General features: G+C 30.8%; 1 protein-coding gene across 1 annotated transcript; it reads left to right on the top strand.

The window, feature by feature from the left end:
* Positions 1-6,167: 6,167 nt before the first annotated feature.
* LOC132719749 (uncharacterized) lies at positions 6,168-20,093 on the top strand. Its single transcript, XM_060703599.1, has 7 exons — positions 6,168-8,279; positions 8,661-9,282; positions 12,631-12,894; positions 13,506-13,775; positions 18,310-18,863; positions 19,061-19,234; positions 19,908-20,093. Exons 1-7 carry the CDS (start codon positions 8,265-8,267, stop codon positions 20,091-20,093), a joined length of 2,085 nt encoding a protein of 694 aa, XP_060559582.1. The 5' UTR covers positions 6,168-8,264.
* The last annotated feature ends 213 nt before the right edge of the window (positions 20,094-20,306 follow it).

The raw sequence follows: 20,306 nt of genomic DNA, 5'->3' as shown, positions 1-20,306 counted from the left end.
TGTTTTTTTTAATTCGTTGTTATGTACAAGACATTTGCGTTATCAAATTAGATATGGTATAGTTTTCCGATTAATTGTGATATACAACAATAAGTGATAGTTTGAAAATTCTTCAATTGACAGCACCAGTCCGGTTTATTTTTGATCATCCATCGTATGTCCTGAAGACTTTAAAATATTTTTTCCATTTTTAGACATACATATTTATTTATAAGGAGGATTAAGCTTATGCGCTCTTTACAAGTGACATTCACAGGGCCATATATATATAGAAACTTATCGCACACAAATATTTTTTGATAAACAAATATTTTTAGTAGGATAGAATAAATATTATGGTAAAGCATATAAAATAAGAGTTATACAATATAAATATTGGATATAGACCAAAAATTTAATTTATTGAATATTGCAACGTGTAACATGCCATAGATTGCATCGAAAAATCTTTATTCACACATTTTTATTTGAAGTTCAGAATAAAACTGTAAAGATTAAATTGCTATTAAGTAGGATGGTTATCCCCGTTCGATCATTAACAGGCCAATTATTTGTTGGTGCATTGGTTTATTTAATTGCATTGATTGATAGTGAGATTATGTTATATTATAGCATATGTATTTGTTAAATCTGTTAAAAAGTGTTCAATTATATTTAATACTACTTAAATGAACCAAGCTTTGTTTGGAGTATCGGGCATCATCCGGTCTGAAGAGGTGTGACCGGTGCCTAACCAGGCCTTATTTTTTTCTTGGATATTGTTACGCATTTGAACCATAAATACTTGTTTCCTACACACCCTGTTGTAATTTATTTGTCTGGTCAATAGATTTGCAATTTATAGAATACTTTTTCTTATATTGATTTTTCATTTTTACATTGCCTTTCACTTAAAGTTAGCTCTTTATATTTAACCTCAAGCTTGTATTCGTTATATCTATAAATGTTTATCAAACAAAAGTACATATAAGAGGAACATTATGTTTATTATATCTTCATCATTTTAAGATCTCTTGTTAAAGAAGTATGTGAAGTTTACTGGCAAATATATGTTCATACATCCAGATGAGCCAAAATATTCTTGAGGAAAATGTATTAAGATTATAAGTAAAGTTAAAAGATTCTACTAATAATTTACATGTAATGTGTGATTATTGACGGATTTTGCAGTATTAATTGCGTTTCTAACTAAGTAATTGATGTTTTTTTTTGCATATGTTGTCCTCTTCTTGGTTATCAACATGGATTGTAAGCGCCGCCTACAATTTGTAAAATTCTATCTTTATTTCACACAATAGACGAGGAACTGGATGTATGTCTTTTTCCTGAATTCTGAAGAATTTCTGATTATGAAATACAAACAAAAATATTTCTTTGCTTAATACTATTTAACAAATACGTTATAAAATATTGAAAACATAACGCACAAAATAAGAAAAAGTACAAACCATTTCTCATTTTTCTTGAAATAAATGTTATGCATTTTGAAGCTATTATAACTAGTACTTAAACAGAAAAATATGTTTTATATTAAATGTCAAATACGGAAATTCGTATTCATAAAATCGTCTTCAGGAAAGGATAGGTCATTGAATTTTTAAAAATGTATACTGACTCGTATAATTGGTTTTAAGTGTTTCAATTTCCGTAGAATTCAATAGATAGAAGGAAGCTAATGCACTCCAGTGCATTTCATTCTACATGTATTTCAAACATAACCTAGGTCATTGTTAAGTTGTATTAACAATGATGAAAGACTTGACTTTTATATTGAAATTGAAAGAAGCAGTGACGTGATATTTCATAAATATTTAAATTGTCCACAACCTTTTATTCTTCTTTATTTTAAATCTTTCATTTCGGACAGTTTCTAATTTACCATTTTAACCATACTTATATGACTGAACAAAGAGGTACAAAAACGTTATCGTCTCAAATGTATTTGTGTAGAATATTTTGTATATCTGGACCAACATTACCTGTCATGTCAAATTTAGTGTAAAGAAATGTAAAGTATTTAGCATTTCAAATCGAATATTTCTTTTGTATTTTTAATCAAGAAAGCTTTTTTCTATGTCTAAATTGTGGGTATTCCTAATAAGTTCATAATCCGATCAGGACAGTTACAGGTTCTTAAGATCATTATGTTTAGAAACAATTTGATTTAGACTTGTGTCCTTGCATTTTAAACGAGGGTCATCAACTCTGGTGTCGCCAACACGTGGCCCCCGTCAAGTTGTTTTTCCAGGATAGGTAAAGAAACGTAACATAAATCCGATCCTGAAGGGCTTACATATGTTTCACATGTTGTACGCGAAATATGACTTACCGTGTTGATTAGATTTCACGCATGCGCTAACTTCGTCCTTGAATATACATGAATATGGAATAAAGGTCAGGTAGATAGAAATATGTTTTGAATTGTTTAAACTTTAAAGTTCTGTTTCGAAAATGTTTTGGACGATATTTTTCAAATGAAAATATACTTTTTATTATTCAATTGTATTGGTTAACCTTTTTATAGGAAAGTACAGGTTCAAACTTTTAGAATTGCATATTCCCCCGTCCAAGATTGTTTAAAGAATATTGACTCCCAGGTAATGATATTATGACCCCCTTCAATTAACATGATTAACATACCATGACCTACCTAACGTCATCGCGGAGAATGGGAACCCATAAATAATGGGTACAAATTATACTTTGCATAGAAACTTAAAAAATAAGGATTTAATTTTACACAAGAGAGAAAGACTTTAAAATTGTTTCAAGTCAATTTCAAGGAAATCGATAAAAGACATGTAAATGAGTCTGTTGCTCAAGTCAGGGATCATGAATTCGAGCCTTACTGGGGTCACGAATACGTTCTTCAAATTTGACCAGAACAAGCAAGTTACAGGAAATGGACTTTTGAGGGGTTTAAATAAGCTGCATACAATAAATATGCTTCTTTTGACGTCATATCTGTGATATGCAGGCTTCATAACATCAGACCCCCTTTCAAAATTCCATTTTATTTAGTTCCGCCCATTGTTTTCTCGTTTAGGGCACATGTCTTTTTTTACTTAGGGGCCATATGCCGCTTTTCATGGAATGGCACTAACGTGTCACATTGAGCGTTCCATGATAACCGCCATATGAGCACAGCTGCAGATGTTTCAAAATTCTAAATTTTACCAGTTCATGTTAAATGTTGAATTCTGCTTAAGCCGGTGCTAGGAGGCGTGGACGGTAGTTTGCACTTGACAGTGCCGTCCATGAACAGGCTCAATCAAACCGAGCCTGCAACATTTTCAATTTTGCCGTGTTGGGCTTTCTTTATGGATTCTTATTTCTCTCTATTTCAACTAAGGCATTCTTTACTATGAAGGGGGAATGTTTTCCTCTCGAAATCCGACTAGGGTCAATATTAAACATTTTTCAGATAAGGTGGATGTTAATTTAGTCTTAACTCGAATTTCCGGGGTAATTATTTCTCAGCAGGAGTATATATACCTAAAAACGGGTAGTTTATTTCCAAGTGTATTGAAAACGGTGTCAGGATTCATTGAATTTCGTCCGACTTCTTTTCCGATAAACGGATGGACAACGATATCACGTAAAAACACCTTTGATAAGCAATAAGCAATTTTTGCAATTATAAAGATAAACATTGTTTAAGCCAATAGTTTTGTGTGTGATTAGACCCATTAGCTTATGTTTTATTCTATACATTCAGTATTTTACAGAAAAGGGTTCACTTTTACCAAAGAATTATTACCTAAAAGTCAATATTAATTAATGTTATTGACCCTCCATACTGTTTTATAAAAAATGTATGTCTTGTGTGTTCTTACATGTGTTTGAATGTTTGCACGTTTTGTGATGATGTTAAATTGTCGTGAACCGTAAGTATTATTTTGCCATTCTCACTCTTATCGTCTTGTGCGCCCTGCCCCTTTCCTTAACCTTACGCACTTTGTCCCTTTAAATCCCTTACAGTTCGCCAAAGTTACTCTGCCAATGAAATCGCTCTATTTTTTAAAATTTTGCTAAAGTATTTTCCATACAGTGCTGTAACTCAACTGTATGTATTAAATTTATACGTTAAATGAGCCGATTTAATGGACTCCGCCTATTTATATAATGAGCATGCTCGCTCATTATTTTGTAACGTTTCTCGTATTTTTAAACATTAAACACGTACTTGGAGTAGCTGTTTTATGGCTATGATGATGGAAAAGGTGTTTTGTTTAAAACTTTGGGATTTTAACGTTCTTTCATGGAGAAATGACAGGGAATTTGGCCAGAAGGATTAAAAACCATTGACTGTCATCTTTTAATATACATATACATTGTACAATGAATCCACAGACACATGTTTAAATCAAGAACTTAAAAACAAAATCCATACAGAAACTGACTGATATATTAGTAATGGTACACCCGATTTTTTAATATCTTTCATAATAAATGGCAGTGTTTCTGACATTAATATTGTCTACGTGATAAAAATTATTATAATCACCAGCAGCAAAAAAGTGAGTTAACATAGTCAATATTGCACATGCAGCCATATCATATTTGAATAAATATTATATTAGTAATAAAATTTAAAATCAACTCAGAAAAAAGTAGTCGATGTTCCTTTATCAATTTCTTTAACAGTAAAGTTGTTTATTTTGCATACACTTTTCATAGCGACATAGCAATTATATAACTGCTTTACAAATACCTACGTGTATGAACATTTGAAGTCGCAACACAACTTTTGCTTTTATCTTAACTTTATTAAACTTTCTCCATAAAAGTAAATAAAAGTAATTTCCTTGCTTTTATGATAAAACTTCTGGCATTAAAAGGGATCAAATGTTATGCGCTACTTAAATGTTATGTGTAGTTATGTGGCAGTGTGGTGTCATTTCTAGATCACAAGGGAGTTAGCACTACAACATACACTCTTGCATAGTTTGCCAAAGTTTTTCTGCCAATGAAATCGCTTTTTTTTGTTTAAATGCCGAAATATTTACCATACAGTGCTGTAACTTAATTGTATGTATTAAATTTATACGTTAAATGAGCTGATTTAATGGACTCCGCCAATTACATAATGCACTCAATTTCTCAATTTGAATGACGGGGCTAACTATAAGTCGGTAATAGGTTATATACAGAGATTTAAGAAACTAATTTTTTCGCTTCACTTCGTTCGTACGAAAATTAATTTCTTAAAGCTCTGTATATAACCTATAGCCTATACGTATTGGCCATTTTAAGTTGTTATCATTTCACGTATTAAATATCCCTCCCTTCACTGCCCTTTAGCTTGGTGCCTTCTTGGTGTCCAGCTGGTGTGACTAAAATGTATTCCGTGAACATCGCCTTTCCTTGTTGATAGTGTTTCTCTATTTTGAAAGAATGTTGACTCCACAGTCAAAACTTTACTACTCATATATACGAAGTGTAAGATGCCCAGTCTAAGAATTGCAAGTGGCCTTCTCGTAAACCTCAGATGAAGAGCACGATGAGAATAGCAATGGCAAAACATTTAACTTAATCTCACTAATATTTTCGTTCTCTTCAGAAAATCTCACGGGAATCAATTTTAGACGTTACTATAAGATTTGATAATATGACTGGCAGCTAGTGCAGTTGAAGGTCTTTAACAGGTTCAGTGGCTTCTGAGTGCCCTTTTGGTATCACTTGATAATGTCTGGGGCAGCTTTCTGTGAATATCGCCTTGCCTTGTTGATTTTTGTTGATCCTTATTTCCTTTAAATTCATGACATAATACATTGTGCTATAAAATTTGTATGAATAACCAAATTATTCATACACTGAATATCATATATATATACAGTATTACTGTTCAAATGTGGAACATCAAGCATATACATTTATGGTGTAGTTGGCTATCCTGAAATTCAAAAACATCTAAAAATACTATTGAATATTTTATTTGTAATTTAACACAAATCTTATATCAAAAGTGAAAAATATTAAGAGTAAGCTTGTCTCCATTTGATTTGAAAACAAATGTGGAGTATTTATCATTATCACCTGAGTAATGAATAACATTTGTAAAAAAGACAGTGTCGGTTAATGTCAATAAGTGCATATCATTACTTATTGAAAATGAATACATTTGTACCGCTAAAACCGGTGCTTAATATTAATTCATTATATCTCAAGAAGAGTCTCAAGCAAACCATAAAAACAACAAGAGCACAAAATGTAAATCTAAATCTAAATGTTATTCAGCCTTGGTAAAAGGTGCATTTAGGACGTAGGTCAATTGTAAGGTCAAGGTCATACTTAAGTCGAAGATAATTTACGACTTATGTTGCTTCAAACAAAAGCAGTTTCCATAAGTTGATCTATTAAATGGAAGGGGTCAATATTCTACAGGTTTCTAAAGGAGGGGCCATTTTTTTTTAAAGAAAATCAGTTCTTTACAAAAGAGAGTCATTTTTCTATAGATTCTTGACCGGGTCCATCATATTCTATGTGGTCACTCTACTAAGTAACCGGCATATACGTTATACAACTAACATAAACTACGCACAAACCAAACTCAAGATGTTGATGAATTCAGAGTTGAGATTGGTAGTGCTAATTAGTTAAAGTCACAAACAATTATAGCCTGTGACCGTATTTTTTATGTGAATTACAAAAATGATTAGTTAATTTTTAAAAATGATGTAACTATCATACAACACTCAAACTATTCAGTTTACGTTTTACGCATAAGCGCAAGTCTACATTAAATGTTGGAGAATGAAATCTAATGTTGTTATCCATTTTTAAAGCTTGACCAGACTACTTCTCTTATACCCTTAAAGCAATGTCAATGAAACTTTACAGGATTGATTTGTATCTCAAGTCCTTGCGCATATCGCATGGATTTGTCAGTTAAATTATTTTTGTCCGAGTTATGGCCCTTTAATAATTTCGAATTTTAAAGTTTGTCAAGACTTCTTTTCCTATACCACTGATGGAAGTTCAATGAAACTTTACAGGATTAATTTGTTAGACAAGTCCTTATGCATATCGCACGGGTTTTCCTGTTAAATGATTTTTGGCCGAGTTATGGCCCTTTAATAAAAAGTGCTTCATTTGTTAGTGTTGCCATATACAAAAAAGCTTTTCAGGACTACTCCTAAGAAACTAAAGATTTCTGAAGCAAATGTCATCAAAACTTAAGGGGAATGATCAATACCCTGTCTAGTTGTGCATCCTTTCAACATTTTTTTGGTTCATTGATTTTTGTCACTTTTATATTCTATACCATTTCTAAAAGATGATACTTAAAGATGTTTTTGTGTTATTTTCTCAAAATATTCTGTAAAGATATTAATCGTTTATAAAGAGATTGCAACACTTTCAATCCCTGAAGTGAAGAACACGACATGTTCTTACAGCTGCCACATGGCACTTGACACTTGCTGTTTTTGAAGTATAGTAATCTTAAAAACATGTAATCCCTTTAAAGAATCAACAACATTTGATTGTGTCTGTGCATGACGGATAATGAAACAGTGCAACATTCCTCATGTCCCCAGGCATCAGCGTAAGCCGAGCTCATTTTACAACACTTAACGTGTTTGAAATTAATGACCAGAAGGACCAGAAAATCATAACATAAATAAATTATAATTTATGATATTTATAAATTACCGGCTAAGAATCCAGATCAGAGTACATGTAATTTAAAGTGGATAAATTTCTCAATCTTTCAACATTGTGCTTGGCCAAGATAAAATTTACAAGAATAATTAAGGTAACACCTTTTTTTAAATACTTTTCGTTACTCGATCTTGGAAACCATATATCGTATCCTTCACTTAGCGAAGCTGATGATATATTGAGTGAAGTTGATGATAAACTAACAAACAAGAATTTAAAAAAATACACAAAACATTCGTAAGGTAGGTATTTAAGGTTTTTACTTTGTCTTTGAAAATTTCAGACCTATACATTGTATTCTGCTGATTCAGTAATCTTTGTATCAAAATCTTTTGAAAACAGAACAACATGCCTATTCTTGGCCAGATAAATAAAAGATTCATCACCTCTATATATGTGTACAGATATTAAATATTGCTGTGAAATCTTAATACTAGTACGCAAAAGTATCTGTTAGGTTCTTATCATAAAATATTGTATGAAGCACGTATTTATACTTATATTGTTTTATTTTCTTTCTACACAGACTAAATTTCTGTATGCCTGACAATTAATAGAACGAAGAACACCATGACGAACAAACAATAAAGAAAGTAACAATGGAGATATCATCGGTAAAGTTTATTGTCTGTTGAAAGGTTGTCTTTAAATTCAATATTTCTAGTTCTCAAATTAGATAGAGTATCATAGGTATAAATGGTTCACTATTGTATCTTACATCTTATATGAAATATTAATCTTTAATTCTATTATAATAATATATCGTAATGAAAATTGTTGTCATATATTTATACTAGTAAATTCTTTGAATTAAAGCGGGTCAAATTTCAAAATTATCATAACAACCATATATCAGTTCTGTCATTTTATATATATTTTCTGAAAAAGAAAGGAAATCGACTTAAACTAAATCATCACGCGTCAAAAGAAGCACACACTTTAAAGCATAAACTTCAAGTTCATTCACTAAACATTTATTTCAAATAACGTTACAGAGCAGTGATGTAACTAGAGGGCATGAACACTACCTGATGCATATATTGTTATTGGAACAAGCTTCGCCCATCGCATTAAAGGCCATTTTGAAAAGGGAAGAGGAAAAGTTTGGAAAAAATATTAGTATTGTGTTGAATGATAATAGACATACATTTAAAGACTGGTACGAAACAGAGTTTCTACAATTATTTCAAGACGAGAATATCAATTACGACATTGATACGTGGGACACTCTTCAATTATGTGCTGTAACATTAGTTTTGTTTAAATCAGGTCTAACTGATCAAGAAGTTAAAGCTATTCAATGTATATATGATCAGAGAAAAGATATTGAAAATTACGTAGGAAGTGCCTCCCTTACATACAATACCTACAATGAGAAACAGCATTTATTGCAGGAACAACTACTGGAGTTGATAACGCTTATAGACTGCAATTCTGGTTATAATTGTAAACGTATGATGGTTTCATTTGAAACAAAAGCCTTGCAATTAAGCGAACCACAGATAGGCGAACTAACACGGACAAGTGATTTTAAAACTCATCTTAAAATTGCATTTGACGTAGATATCGTAACAGACAATGATATTACTGGCGAAGAGAACGATCTAAAGACAAATGGTAAGTTTTTGTGTTACAGTACGAATTTAAACCGAGTCTGTAATAATCATATAATTTTGTTGTGATGAATGCTTCCGAGTGATCACTTTGTTTCCATATTTTTAAATTGTATTCATTGGTTATCTTGTTCCTAAATGCATTACTTTATGCCAAAGTTTAATTAGCGTTTATCTTTGGCTGTAGCAATATAATTGTTTAAGATATTAGCCCGAATCGAATATCAAATTAAGAGAGCATGCTTGTGTGTATATTCTAAATTTGTATTCGGCTGATACATAGAGAATAACATGTTACTGTCTTTTGATATCAATTTTATCAGGCGAGGCTGATATGGGCTAGAAAGGGGCGAGGCTTGCCGAACCCTTTTCTGCCCATATCAGCCGAGCCTGATAAAATTTGTATCAAAAGACAGTAGTATGTTTTTCTATTTATCATGTAACATATAAAACAGTCAAACTTACAAAATAATCAAATTTTAAATAGCGAATTTTGTAGAAAGATGCATTTTTTGTTCAAAGACATCTTGACAACAAATTCCTCCGCCCCTGAAACTTGTAATTTGTAAATGGCGGCCATTTTTTCTTTCGAATCGAGATTATGTCCTGTGATAAAAGATACAACAGAATGTAACACGATAAGATTCTTACCTTTAAAAATCCTTAAGTATCACATAAACTTTACTGCACTTTTTCCTTGAATTGTCAAATTCAAAAGTTCACGAAAATTTCAATCAAAGAAAAGTCAAATCGGCAATCAAACACAAGCTACACAAACATGCGTTGTAACACCGCAAAACGTCCGTCCCGCAAAACGTACGTATATGGACGTTTTGCGGCGCATATCGTCCACACTTTTTTGACGTACATTTTGCGCGCAAAAGGCATGGTCCTGCCGCATAACGTCCTAATTTTCGTTAATTTTTACCAGTTATTATCAGGTGTTATTGTGTGTTAATTTTAGCTTACCTGAGTATGCGCCTGTCTGTCTGTCCGTCCAAATTTAGCTTGTTACCACTCTAGTATCCACATACCCTAAGCAATATGTCCAGAGTTATCTACCATTGAATTACAATATCTGTTATATTTCACATTGTTACCACTCCAACGCTTTCATTTCTTCTTCAATCTTGACAATTTTCAACAGAATATCTATGACCATAAAATCTCAACAAAGTTAGATTATAGGCTAAATCTAACCAAAAAAAAACAACAACAAAACGATAAACGCACTATATTTCACCTTGTTAGTACTTTCGTTTCTTCTCCATTCTTAAAATTTTTATACAGAATATGTATAACAATAAGGTCTCGATCAAGTTCATTTATGAGCTAAAACGACAGAATATGTCAAGAGTTATTTGCCTTTGAATAATAAAAATAAAGACATATTTTAAAGTCAAATTATTGAATTGCGATTAAACTGCCATTTCTTTGTTATCAATGATCAGATGTCATGCATTCATTTATGACAGGACGGACATCTTGAATAGTTCAACTATAATATTGACCTTGAAATGACCTTGACCTCAAGGTCACTATAGAATTTTGCTTAAATTACCATATCTTTGTCATTTACAGATATTTGGATATTAATGACCATTTCAGACGTATAATACTGATATCAGTTACCCAGATTCTGACCAAGTACATGAAATGTACTTGCTTTTTATTTTTAATATTCAATGCTATCTTCCCTTGTCATGTGGAGCCTTTATAGGCAGGTGGGCGATATAAGGCCAACATGACCTTTTTGCTTTGTTCAATTATAAAGTTACATGGTTCAATTATAAAATTACATTATGGCATTCAAACAAAACGCTTACATTACGATATTTTAAAATATGCTTTAGTTTTTATCAATAGAACACATTTAACTTCTTTTTCATCATTTCTTATGCAGAAGAATGTTTGTTATAACATACTCTATTACACATTATCTATGTAACTTATAGGTGAAATGTTTTGTTCTTCAGGCGATAAAATAATACGGTTTTAGTAAAGGGACGGACTTTCCGACTAACCTATAAATTAAATCATTTTTTAAAGTTATATTTTATTACAATTTCATACTTACATTTACTAGATTTGTAGTTGACTACGCTGTCAAAAGCCACCATCCATCTCCCGTAAAAATGAACGGTAGAACCAAACCTCCATAGTCAACAAGAACACAAAAAATCATTCCCACTTCTTGATGCAATTATATGAAAAGCTATTATCAAAAGCAAAGCTAATTTTTTTAATATTTTTTGTCATTCACTCAGTCCAATCTCCGGTTCGTCCGTCCGTATAGTCGTTCTTTTCTGTCTGTCTATAAGATTACATTTATTTCAATATCATCGCTTTAATATCTCTGCTGCTGCTGCTTGATTCCATTCCATTAAAAAATCTATTCAAAAAACATCCTCGGCTTAAGTATATTTCTTTTTTTTTTAAATAAAATAGTCAGAATTATATAGGATCACAAACATATTGCACTTTTAATGTTTATTTCGTCATATCTTTACCTGAAACAATATGAAAGTGACAAAACCAATAAAAGTAAGATTTATAATGAATATATTTTAATACAGAAAATATAGACGAAATGCTTCGCATAGACAACTCTCGCCGCAAAACGTACAAAGTACGATATGCCCCGCAAAACGTCCACACGAGTACGTTTTGTGGTACGGACGTTTTGCGGTGTTACTATGCGTTTTAATTTTTTAACGAAACAATTTGTTCACTTATTAAATAATAATCTGGTGAAATAAAGTAAACATTTACAAGTTCTCAAAGAAAATCGTCTAGCCTGTTTGTTATGTTTACATGTATAATATGACGTGGACATCGATGATGTCATTTGCAACATAAATTATGATGTCACTTCATTTAGTTGGTAATTTACTATTCGATATCTAATTTATTCGTAATTGAAATTCGGAACAAAAATAATAAATAAATAAATAAATATCGAATCTTGATTCAAATTTTGTAAGGGTATGAGATAAAATTGGTAGAATTCACATGGGGATAAAAAGTGCAAGTGAAAACAAAAGTTTGCCTGTCTGAACCAGAACCAGGCGTGGATAGAACGATTAATCTAGAAATCATCTCTCGTAAAACTATTGTTACCCGAGGCTTATGCCTCGGGTAAAATATATTTCTCGGGAAGATATTTTTAAAAGTACTTTTACTTACATAACAGTACACATTTCTTGGTAATGTGATACACTTGCATGAACAGTATGAATAACTCCAGCGGCCTATTGCAAATTAACATTACCAAAAGTGCTAGAGGTAATAATAAACAATAACTTTATATAGCTGAATTATAATCTTATAAACAAAAAACAATATTTTTCAGGCCAAGTGTTCACTGAAGAACTTCAGAACAAAAGTGTCTACATCAATGATTCAGCTATTTTGACATGTAAACTCAACATTCCAACAGATGAAAATGTTGAGTGGAGGAAAGATAACAAGCCGGTTGAAATTTCAAATAATGTTATGGTCATGAGCAAGAATCACAACCATTGGATAGCGATTTCCCGTGCATCATTGGAAGATACGGGTCAATATACGTGTATATATGACCATATTTCAACATCCGCTGATCTTATTGTTATAGGTATGCTTCAATCGAATTATAGCATTAATACTTGTATTCTTGGTCAATGCTTAGAAACAGACAAAGAGATAGTCAAACCTTACCATGGCATTTATTATTTATAACTTTAAAAGCTTTTTATCTGTTAAATAAAACAAGTATATGAAAATTAAAATTTAGATAAGGCTTTAACTTAAGCTTGACTTTATAATTTGCTACTAATCAGTAATTAATCGGAACAGCAATAACCAAAAAGACAATTGATTAAGTGGAATGTAAATATATGATAAATAACATTGGCGATAGTTTAGAACAGTCTATTCCAAAACTAAATTATAATTGTAACTTTGGTTACAAGGATTAGAAAGCGTAAATATTGAACATTCACCAGAAAAATTCTGCTAGGAAAACTTTGTTCTGACAACAATATTTTGGTTTTTTAGTACATCATTGCGAACGAAAAACACCTTTGCCTCATAAATAAATCATTTTAATGTATAATTTATTTCAATACTATATGTTTGTATATTTTTTTCATATATTGCAATATTAGATTTAATATCGAATGATCAAAGGAATGGAAAATTTATCATGCTACGTTAAATTATCATGATCCCATCATATTGAAACAGATGAAGCATTGCGTGTGGTCGTTGATTTGCCTGTCAAGATTGAGGTTATTGAGAATGGAAACATTGATATAGAATGTAAGGTGAACCTGCTAACGAGTAAACCTATTTGGCGACACAAAGGGAAACTTCTACAATCATCTGCTAGAAAGGTTATACTAGCCAAGGGTAATACACACAAATTGATGATCACGAATGTAACATTACACGACGAGGGTGAATATATAGTTGAGTTTGGTAATGTCTCATCTAAAACAACAGTTCAAATACAAGGTAAAATCAACACATTTGGAAGTAATCTTAGTTTGGGTAATATTGCTACTAATTGTTAGTTGGTTAAAATTATTTCGATCAGGTCCTTTTTGTAAATCTTTTTTGTATGTTTTTGTCTCTTAAACTTTTTTATATAAGATCATCTACTGTTTTTGAACGTAAGCTTCACATTGAATTGAAATGAGTATGAAAATTTGTACTTTTAATGTAAGAGGTTTGGGAAATTATATGAAAAGGAAGCAAGTTTTTAATTGGCTTAATTTACAAAATTATGACATATGTCTTTTACAAGAAACGCATTTAAACACAAAACAATATCTTAAATGGACATCAGATTGGGATGGACGGGCTTTTTTCAGTGGAAATACTAACAATAGTGCCGGCGTATGCTTCTTAATTAACAGCAAATTCGATTGCAAAAACATAACATATACAGAAATAGTTTGTGGTAGATTAATAGCAATTGAGTTTGAACAGACAATGAACACATATATAGTTATAAATATTTATGGACCAAATAATGATGATACCTCAATTTTTGAACAGCTAGATAAATTTTATTTTGGAACATGAAGAGAAAAAAATTATTATAGGTGGTGATATCAAACACTGTTTTAGATACAGAAATAGACAAAAAGAATGGTAGAAAAGATGGCCACAAAAAATGCAGACAAAAACTTAAGGACATAATTGAAAAATATAGCGTTTTTGATATTTGGAGAACTAAAAACCCACATAAACGTCAGTTCACATGGCATTCACATGACAAACCTGCTATATTCTGTAGACTTGATTTTTTTTTAATTTCAGAAAATCTTTTAAATAATGTTTGCCTATGTAAAATTGAAAATGGATATACATCGGACCACTCTAGAGTTACACTATCAATGAACACACATATTCATACAAAAGGAAAAGGGTACTTTAAAATTAATAACAGTTTACTACTTATACATGAATACCAAAACGTTATACGAAAAATTATTGAAGAAACCGCTATGATAAATGCAGGTGCAAATCCAAATACAATGTGGGAAATAATGAAAGGAAATATTAGAAACGAAACTATGAAGTTTGCAAGTAAAACCAAACAAGATGATGAAAAAAGGGAAAAAGAAATAAATTTAAAATTAATTAACTTAGAACAGACATTCAGTTCTTGTTCCCTAAACAATGATATTGATAAAATAAAGTCAGAAATAGAAAAAAATAAAGAAGAGTTAAACGAAATCTACGATAAGAAGATAAATGGAATAATATTAAGATCAAAAGCGTTAAATGTTGAATATAATGAGAAAAATAGTAAATTGTTTGCAAATTTAGAAAAAAGAAACTCTGAAAAAAAGGTTATGATTCAAATAGAAGTTAGTGGCCGAATAATCTCAAAACAAAATGAAATAATAGAAGAGCAGAAGCGCTTCTATAAAAATCTTTATAAAGAGGTTGAACAAAAAACAACTAAATTTAATTTTATGGATCCAACTATACCAAAAGTAAGTGATATAGAACGGACATCTCTAGATAGCGAACTTACTGAACTCGAATTTACAACAGCTCTAAAAAGTATGAATAATAATAAAAGTCCTGGATCAGATGGATTAACAACAGAATTTTATAAAATCTTTTGGAATGATATAAAATATTACTACATTAACTCTATTAAACATTCGTTTGAAATTAAAAATTTGACTGAACTTCAGAAACAAAGTATCATCACTCTGTTACCAAAAACAAACAAAGATACTCTTTTCTTAGAAAACTGGCGTCCAATTAGTCTTTTAAATATTGATTATAAAATAATAGCAAAAGTTATAGCAAATAGAATGAAAAAAGTTTTACCTCTAATCATAAGTCAAAATCAATCCGAAATCATTAAAAGATAGATACATTGGAGAAAATATACGGACGATATTTGAAGTATTAGAACAAATGGAAAAAAGGACCAAGATGCACTTTTATTTTTTACAGACTTTGAAAAAGCCTTTGATAGTATCAACCATAACTTTATTTTTCAAGTTTTGGAATTTTTTAATTTTGGCAATACAATAATCCAATGGATAAAACTTATACAAACATATACAATGACCCACAAAGCTGTGTTATCAATAATGTCAGATTTCTTTAAAATACATAGAGGTGTACGTCAAGGATGTCCACTTCCTCCATATATATATAGTATATATATATATATATTGTATGCATCGAACTCCTTTCAAACTGTATATGTAAACATGAAAAAATAAAAGGCATAAACATAAATGGAATCAAGATTAAAAATGTGTTATTTGCGGATGATGCAACCTTTGTAACTGATGGGTCAAAAGAATCTTTCGAAACATTAATTGCAATACTCGATGATTTCAATAAAATATCAGGCCTAAAATTAAATGAAAAGAAATGTAACGTATTAAAAGTAGGCTCATTAAGAAACTCCGAAACTAAATATTGCCGAAATCGAAATTTCCAATGGACTTCTGACAATGCAAAATCTTTAGGTATGACATTTTGTACAAACTCTACTTTAACTCTCCAAAAGAATTTAGAACCTAAAATTGATGCTTTTAAAAATTGTTTAAAACAATGGCAACACCGAAAACTTACACTTCTTGGAAAAGTTACTGTCATCAAATCTTTTGCTTTACCAAAACTGATCTATGCTTTATCTGTATTACCTTTACCTAGCTTGAAAATTATAAAAACTTTAGAAAAATGTATGTTTGATTTCATTTGGGATAATAAACCAGAAAAGATAAAAAGGGAAACATTGAAGAAAAAGTATGAAAATGGGGGAATAAAAATGATTTATTTGAGAAAATATATATTATCAATAAAAGCGACCTGGGTGAAAAAAATTATAAATGATGACTCGACATCTTTAATAAAATCTATATACGTATCTCAATTAGACAGATACGGAGGCAAGTTACTTTTTGAATGTGAAATAAATGACAAATTTATACAAAGCAAATTTAAAAGTTATCCATTTTTAAGAGATATAATTTCATCCTGGAACCAAATAAAAGTCATACCAAAATGTAACAACCCAAATAAACAAATAATTTGGAATAATATGAAAATAACATCAAATGAAAAATCTTTCTTCTATAAGTCTTGGTATGAAAGTGGTATTGTGTATTTGGAACATCTGTTTGACTTTAGAATTAATCAATTTTACACTTTTGAAAATTTTAAAACAATTTATCAAATCCCTGATGCAGACTACCTCAAATATCAGACTTTAATAAGAAATATACATCCTGACGTCATTACAGGTATCAATCTAGACAACGTCAATATCAATACCCCAAATAGATGTATTTTAGCGTCGTTTATTAAAACAAATGAAACCAGAAATTTCTATATGAACATCAGTTAAAACGAGATAACATTATCAAAAATACTGCAGAAAATAAGTGGGAAAATATATTTGAAAACGAAAATGTATGTTGGGAAAAAACATACAAAAACATTCTATCAACAACGATTGACACTAAGTTTAGAAATTTTCAATATAAATATCTACACAGAAAAATTGCTACAAACAAAAGTCTTCTAAAACAAAACATTTCTTCCTCGAGTCTTTGTGATTTTTGTGCAATGGATATTGAATCTATTGAACACCTCTTTTGGCAATGTTCTTACACGCAACTCTTTTGGAGGGATTTAATAGAATATTTCAAAAAAAAGGAATATTATTATAGAAATTAATTTGAAAACAATATCTCACTTAATTACAAGCACAGATACACAAAAAGATGCAAAAAACTTTATTCTTTTGGTGGCAAAATACTACATATATAGTTGCAAAATTGGAAAACGCACACCACAATTTAACTTATTTTTACATTATTTTCGGAGCAGACTATGTATTGAAAAATGTATTGCATTTAATCGAGATAAACTGGAAACTCATTTTCAAAAATGGAATAGAATTTTCCCAGATACGAATATAATAACATATGAAAATACCTTACTTACATGAATAAAAAACAATTATGTTTAGAAGCAGTCAAAAACTGTAGATGTATCTTCTGTTTTTTTTTTTCTTGTTCTTTTGTATTTAATTTTTCACCCCCTTTACTTTCCCTTTTTTGTTTGTTTAAATATTAGGTTACACTAATACGAGTATCGTATTGCCGATGGTACCCGAAATGTATGTGTGCTATTTTGTGTGTGCTGTTTTGTGTGTGCGTTATGTTCGAAATATGTATAGTTATAAATCCTGTTGGTATCTATGAATTGGAATTGTGGGTGTATGGGTGCGGATGTGTGTGCGTTGTGTTTGGGTGTGAAAAAAACAACTCTTTGTGACCATGCTTTAGTATTATCTGGACAGAAGTTTATTATATGTTATGTACACTGTATTACTGTATGATCACTGAGAAAAAAATAAATAATAAAAAAAAAAATCTTTTGTCACAACATAATTTTTAGACAAGACTAGTAAATCTAAAAAGCAAATAATGCTATTATTTTCATACCAAATTTCCAGATGCCCGATCATTTGTGAATTTTTGTCTTAAATTTATTGTAGGCGAAACAGACCTTATTCATAGAAAACAGATAACACACGAATTGTACAGAAATTGGATGAGAGGAGCTCTATCGTTAAAATATTTGAAAATAGGTTTAGAGGGTTTTTCCGACAAGGCTGTTACCAAACAACATGATGATCTAATGAAAACTCTTGGAAATACATGCAACACTTGTACAGAGGGAAGTCTTCTTCCACATAAAAAAGATCAATGCCCACGGCAAGGAAAAAATCAATGTTTATGTACTAAGATTCAGAAAAAAAAGTCAAGACAAATGTGTCCAAATGGGGGATTTTGTGGAAACGTTTATGATAAAATAGTTTGTAAACATCGCTTTCAACATCCATTGTTCACGAACACGGATGTCCAGAAATGGAGCAGTGATCCATGGAGTGTTGCAACATGCTTTATAAATACTACTGGCTACAAAGGCAAACAATCAGCCACAGATATCGACTGCTCTGGTTTACTTAGTATGTGTATAAACAACATTGATATAGAAATGATGCTTGGAGAAGTAATCATCGATGGGAAAACAGATGCATTTGCACAGGTAAACATTTTCACAACAGTAATCACCTATTGATGTTTGTATCTCAATTGAACATTGCATATACATGATATTTAGCCTATTTTGTGCAAGTCTAGAACAGCAATTGTCAAATTGGCTTTAAAAATTGATTAAGTGAAAATTTTAGCGACAAATAAGAATGAGACTTTAAATTTAATACTGAAGTGTTACTTTAATAGGCAAGGGCAGCGCGGAATGATATTCTTCACAGTCCAAACTATGAATTATCTGAAAATCAACTAAACAAGTTTATCAAATTGTTCAAAGAGGTACTAGAAATCAAGGACAAACGTGGCAATACACCTCTGAAAGGGGAGCCAGGCGTTGCAAACGCCTTACATTTACTAGATATGGTAACTATCCTATTAGAGTAATTATAAAGACAAAATTAGCCGAATTGGGATACATTGTATTGGTTCTTTATGTAATCAATCGTAGTATCAATTAAGAATATATTGATCAATTTTGTAATATTTGTTGCAAAATATACTTAAGCAATTTCTAAATTCTAAACTACTTATTTTGCAATACATGTATAATTTCAAATAATGCGTCAGGTCCTTTTGCATAATTGTGAAATACGTTTATGGACTATAATAGTAAGGGCATTATTGACTATAATAGTGAGTACAATCACTTTATCTGTTGTACCTTTGTAGTGGATCAATCTGAATCATCTTGCAAACGTAAGTTCGTTAATTCTAGGCTTTTCACACATATACACAGTCAATTGTTTGAGTATTAACACGATTATAACAATACAGAATGTAAAAAACGATCAACAAAGCTTTTTACATGTAAATAATCCGGGAGTTTGTTTTAAAACAAAATAACCTGGAAAAACTTAAGTTCAATTTGACCGTCCCTTGTAGTACTTCCTTTTATTTCAAGTGATACTAAAGGTCCTTCCATTCAAGATAATAAAATGGGCATAATATGGATTCTGCCATTTTTGTTGTGATATGAAAAAGACAAATTCTTCAAATGAGTTTACGGACCGGAGTCCTATCATAATTTCTTTTACAGGTGCAACAAAATCAGATTGAGATTAACCTTGAACATGAGATGATAGAACTGAGAGAGCATGGAATGTCTATATTAGAAGAGAAATACCAAACAGCACAAAAACAGGCAAGTTTTATTATAATAGCTTATGCATTTGAGTATTGTTATAACATGTTTTCAAGACCGAGTAAGGCAATATTAAAGTAAGGCAATATTGATTTTCAAGTCTAATACAATGGATAATAATTTCAAAAGGTATTTTAAAAATACTGCGATTCTAAAGTTTCTAGTCTATTTATTGTATACGAATCATAACTGAGAAACAGATGTTAAAACAGATGCCTTTTTACTCGTCATAGTTACATGTCCCTCTGTTAACCATCATGCACGCTTGAATATATACAGCCTCGTTTAGATTTC

This window comes from Ruditapes philippinarum, unplaced genomic scaffold, assembly GCF_026571515.1.
Source record: "Ruditapes philippinarum isolate M1 unplaced genomic scaffold, ASM2657151v2 ctg221_1_1_1_1, whole genome shotgun sequence".
Classification (NCBI taxonomy): domain Eukaryota; kingdom Metazoa; phylum Mollusca; class Bivalvia; order Venerida; family Veneridae; genus Ruditapes; species Ruditapes philippinarum.
Note: the sequence above shows the minus strand (reverse complement) of the source record. Positions and strands in the feature narration are given on the sequence as shown.

What these genes read in the sequence shown, in the direction of transcription:
- LOC132719749 (XM_060703599.1), top strand. An exon ending in CGCTGATCTTATTGTTATAG is followed by an intron (nt 12,895 to 13,505) that starts GTATGCTTCAAT and finishes ATATTGAAACAG; the next exon opens with ATGAAGCATTGCGTGTGGTC. An exon ending in AACAACAGTTCAAATACAAG is followed by an intron (nt 13,776 to 18,309) that starts GTAAAATCAACA and finishes AATTTATTGTAG; the next exon opens with GCGAAACAGACCTTATTCAT.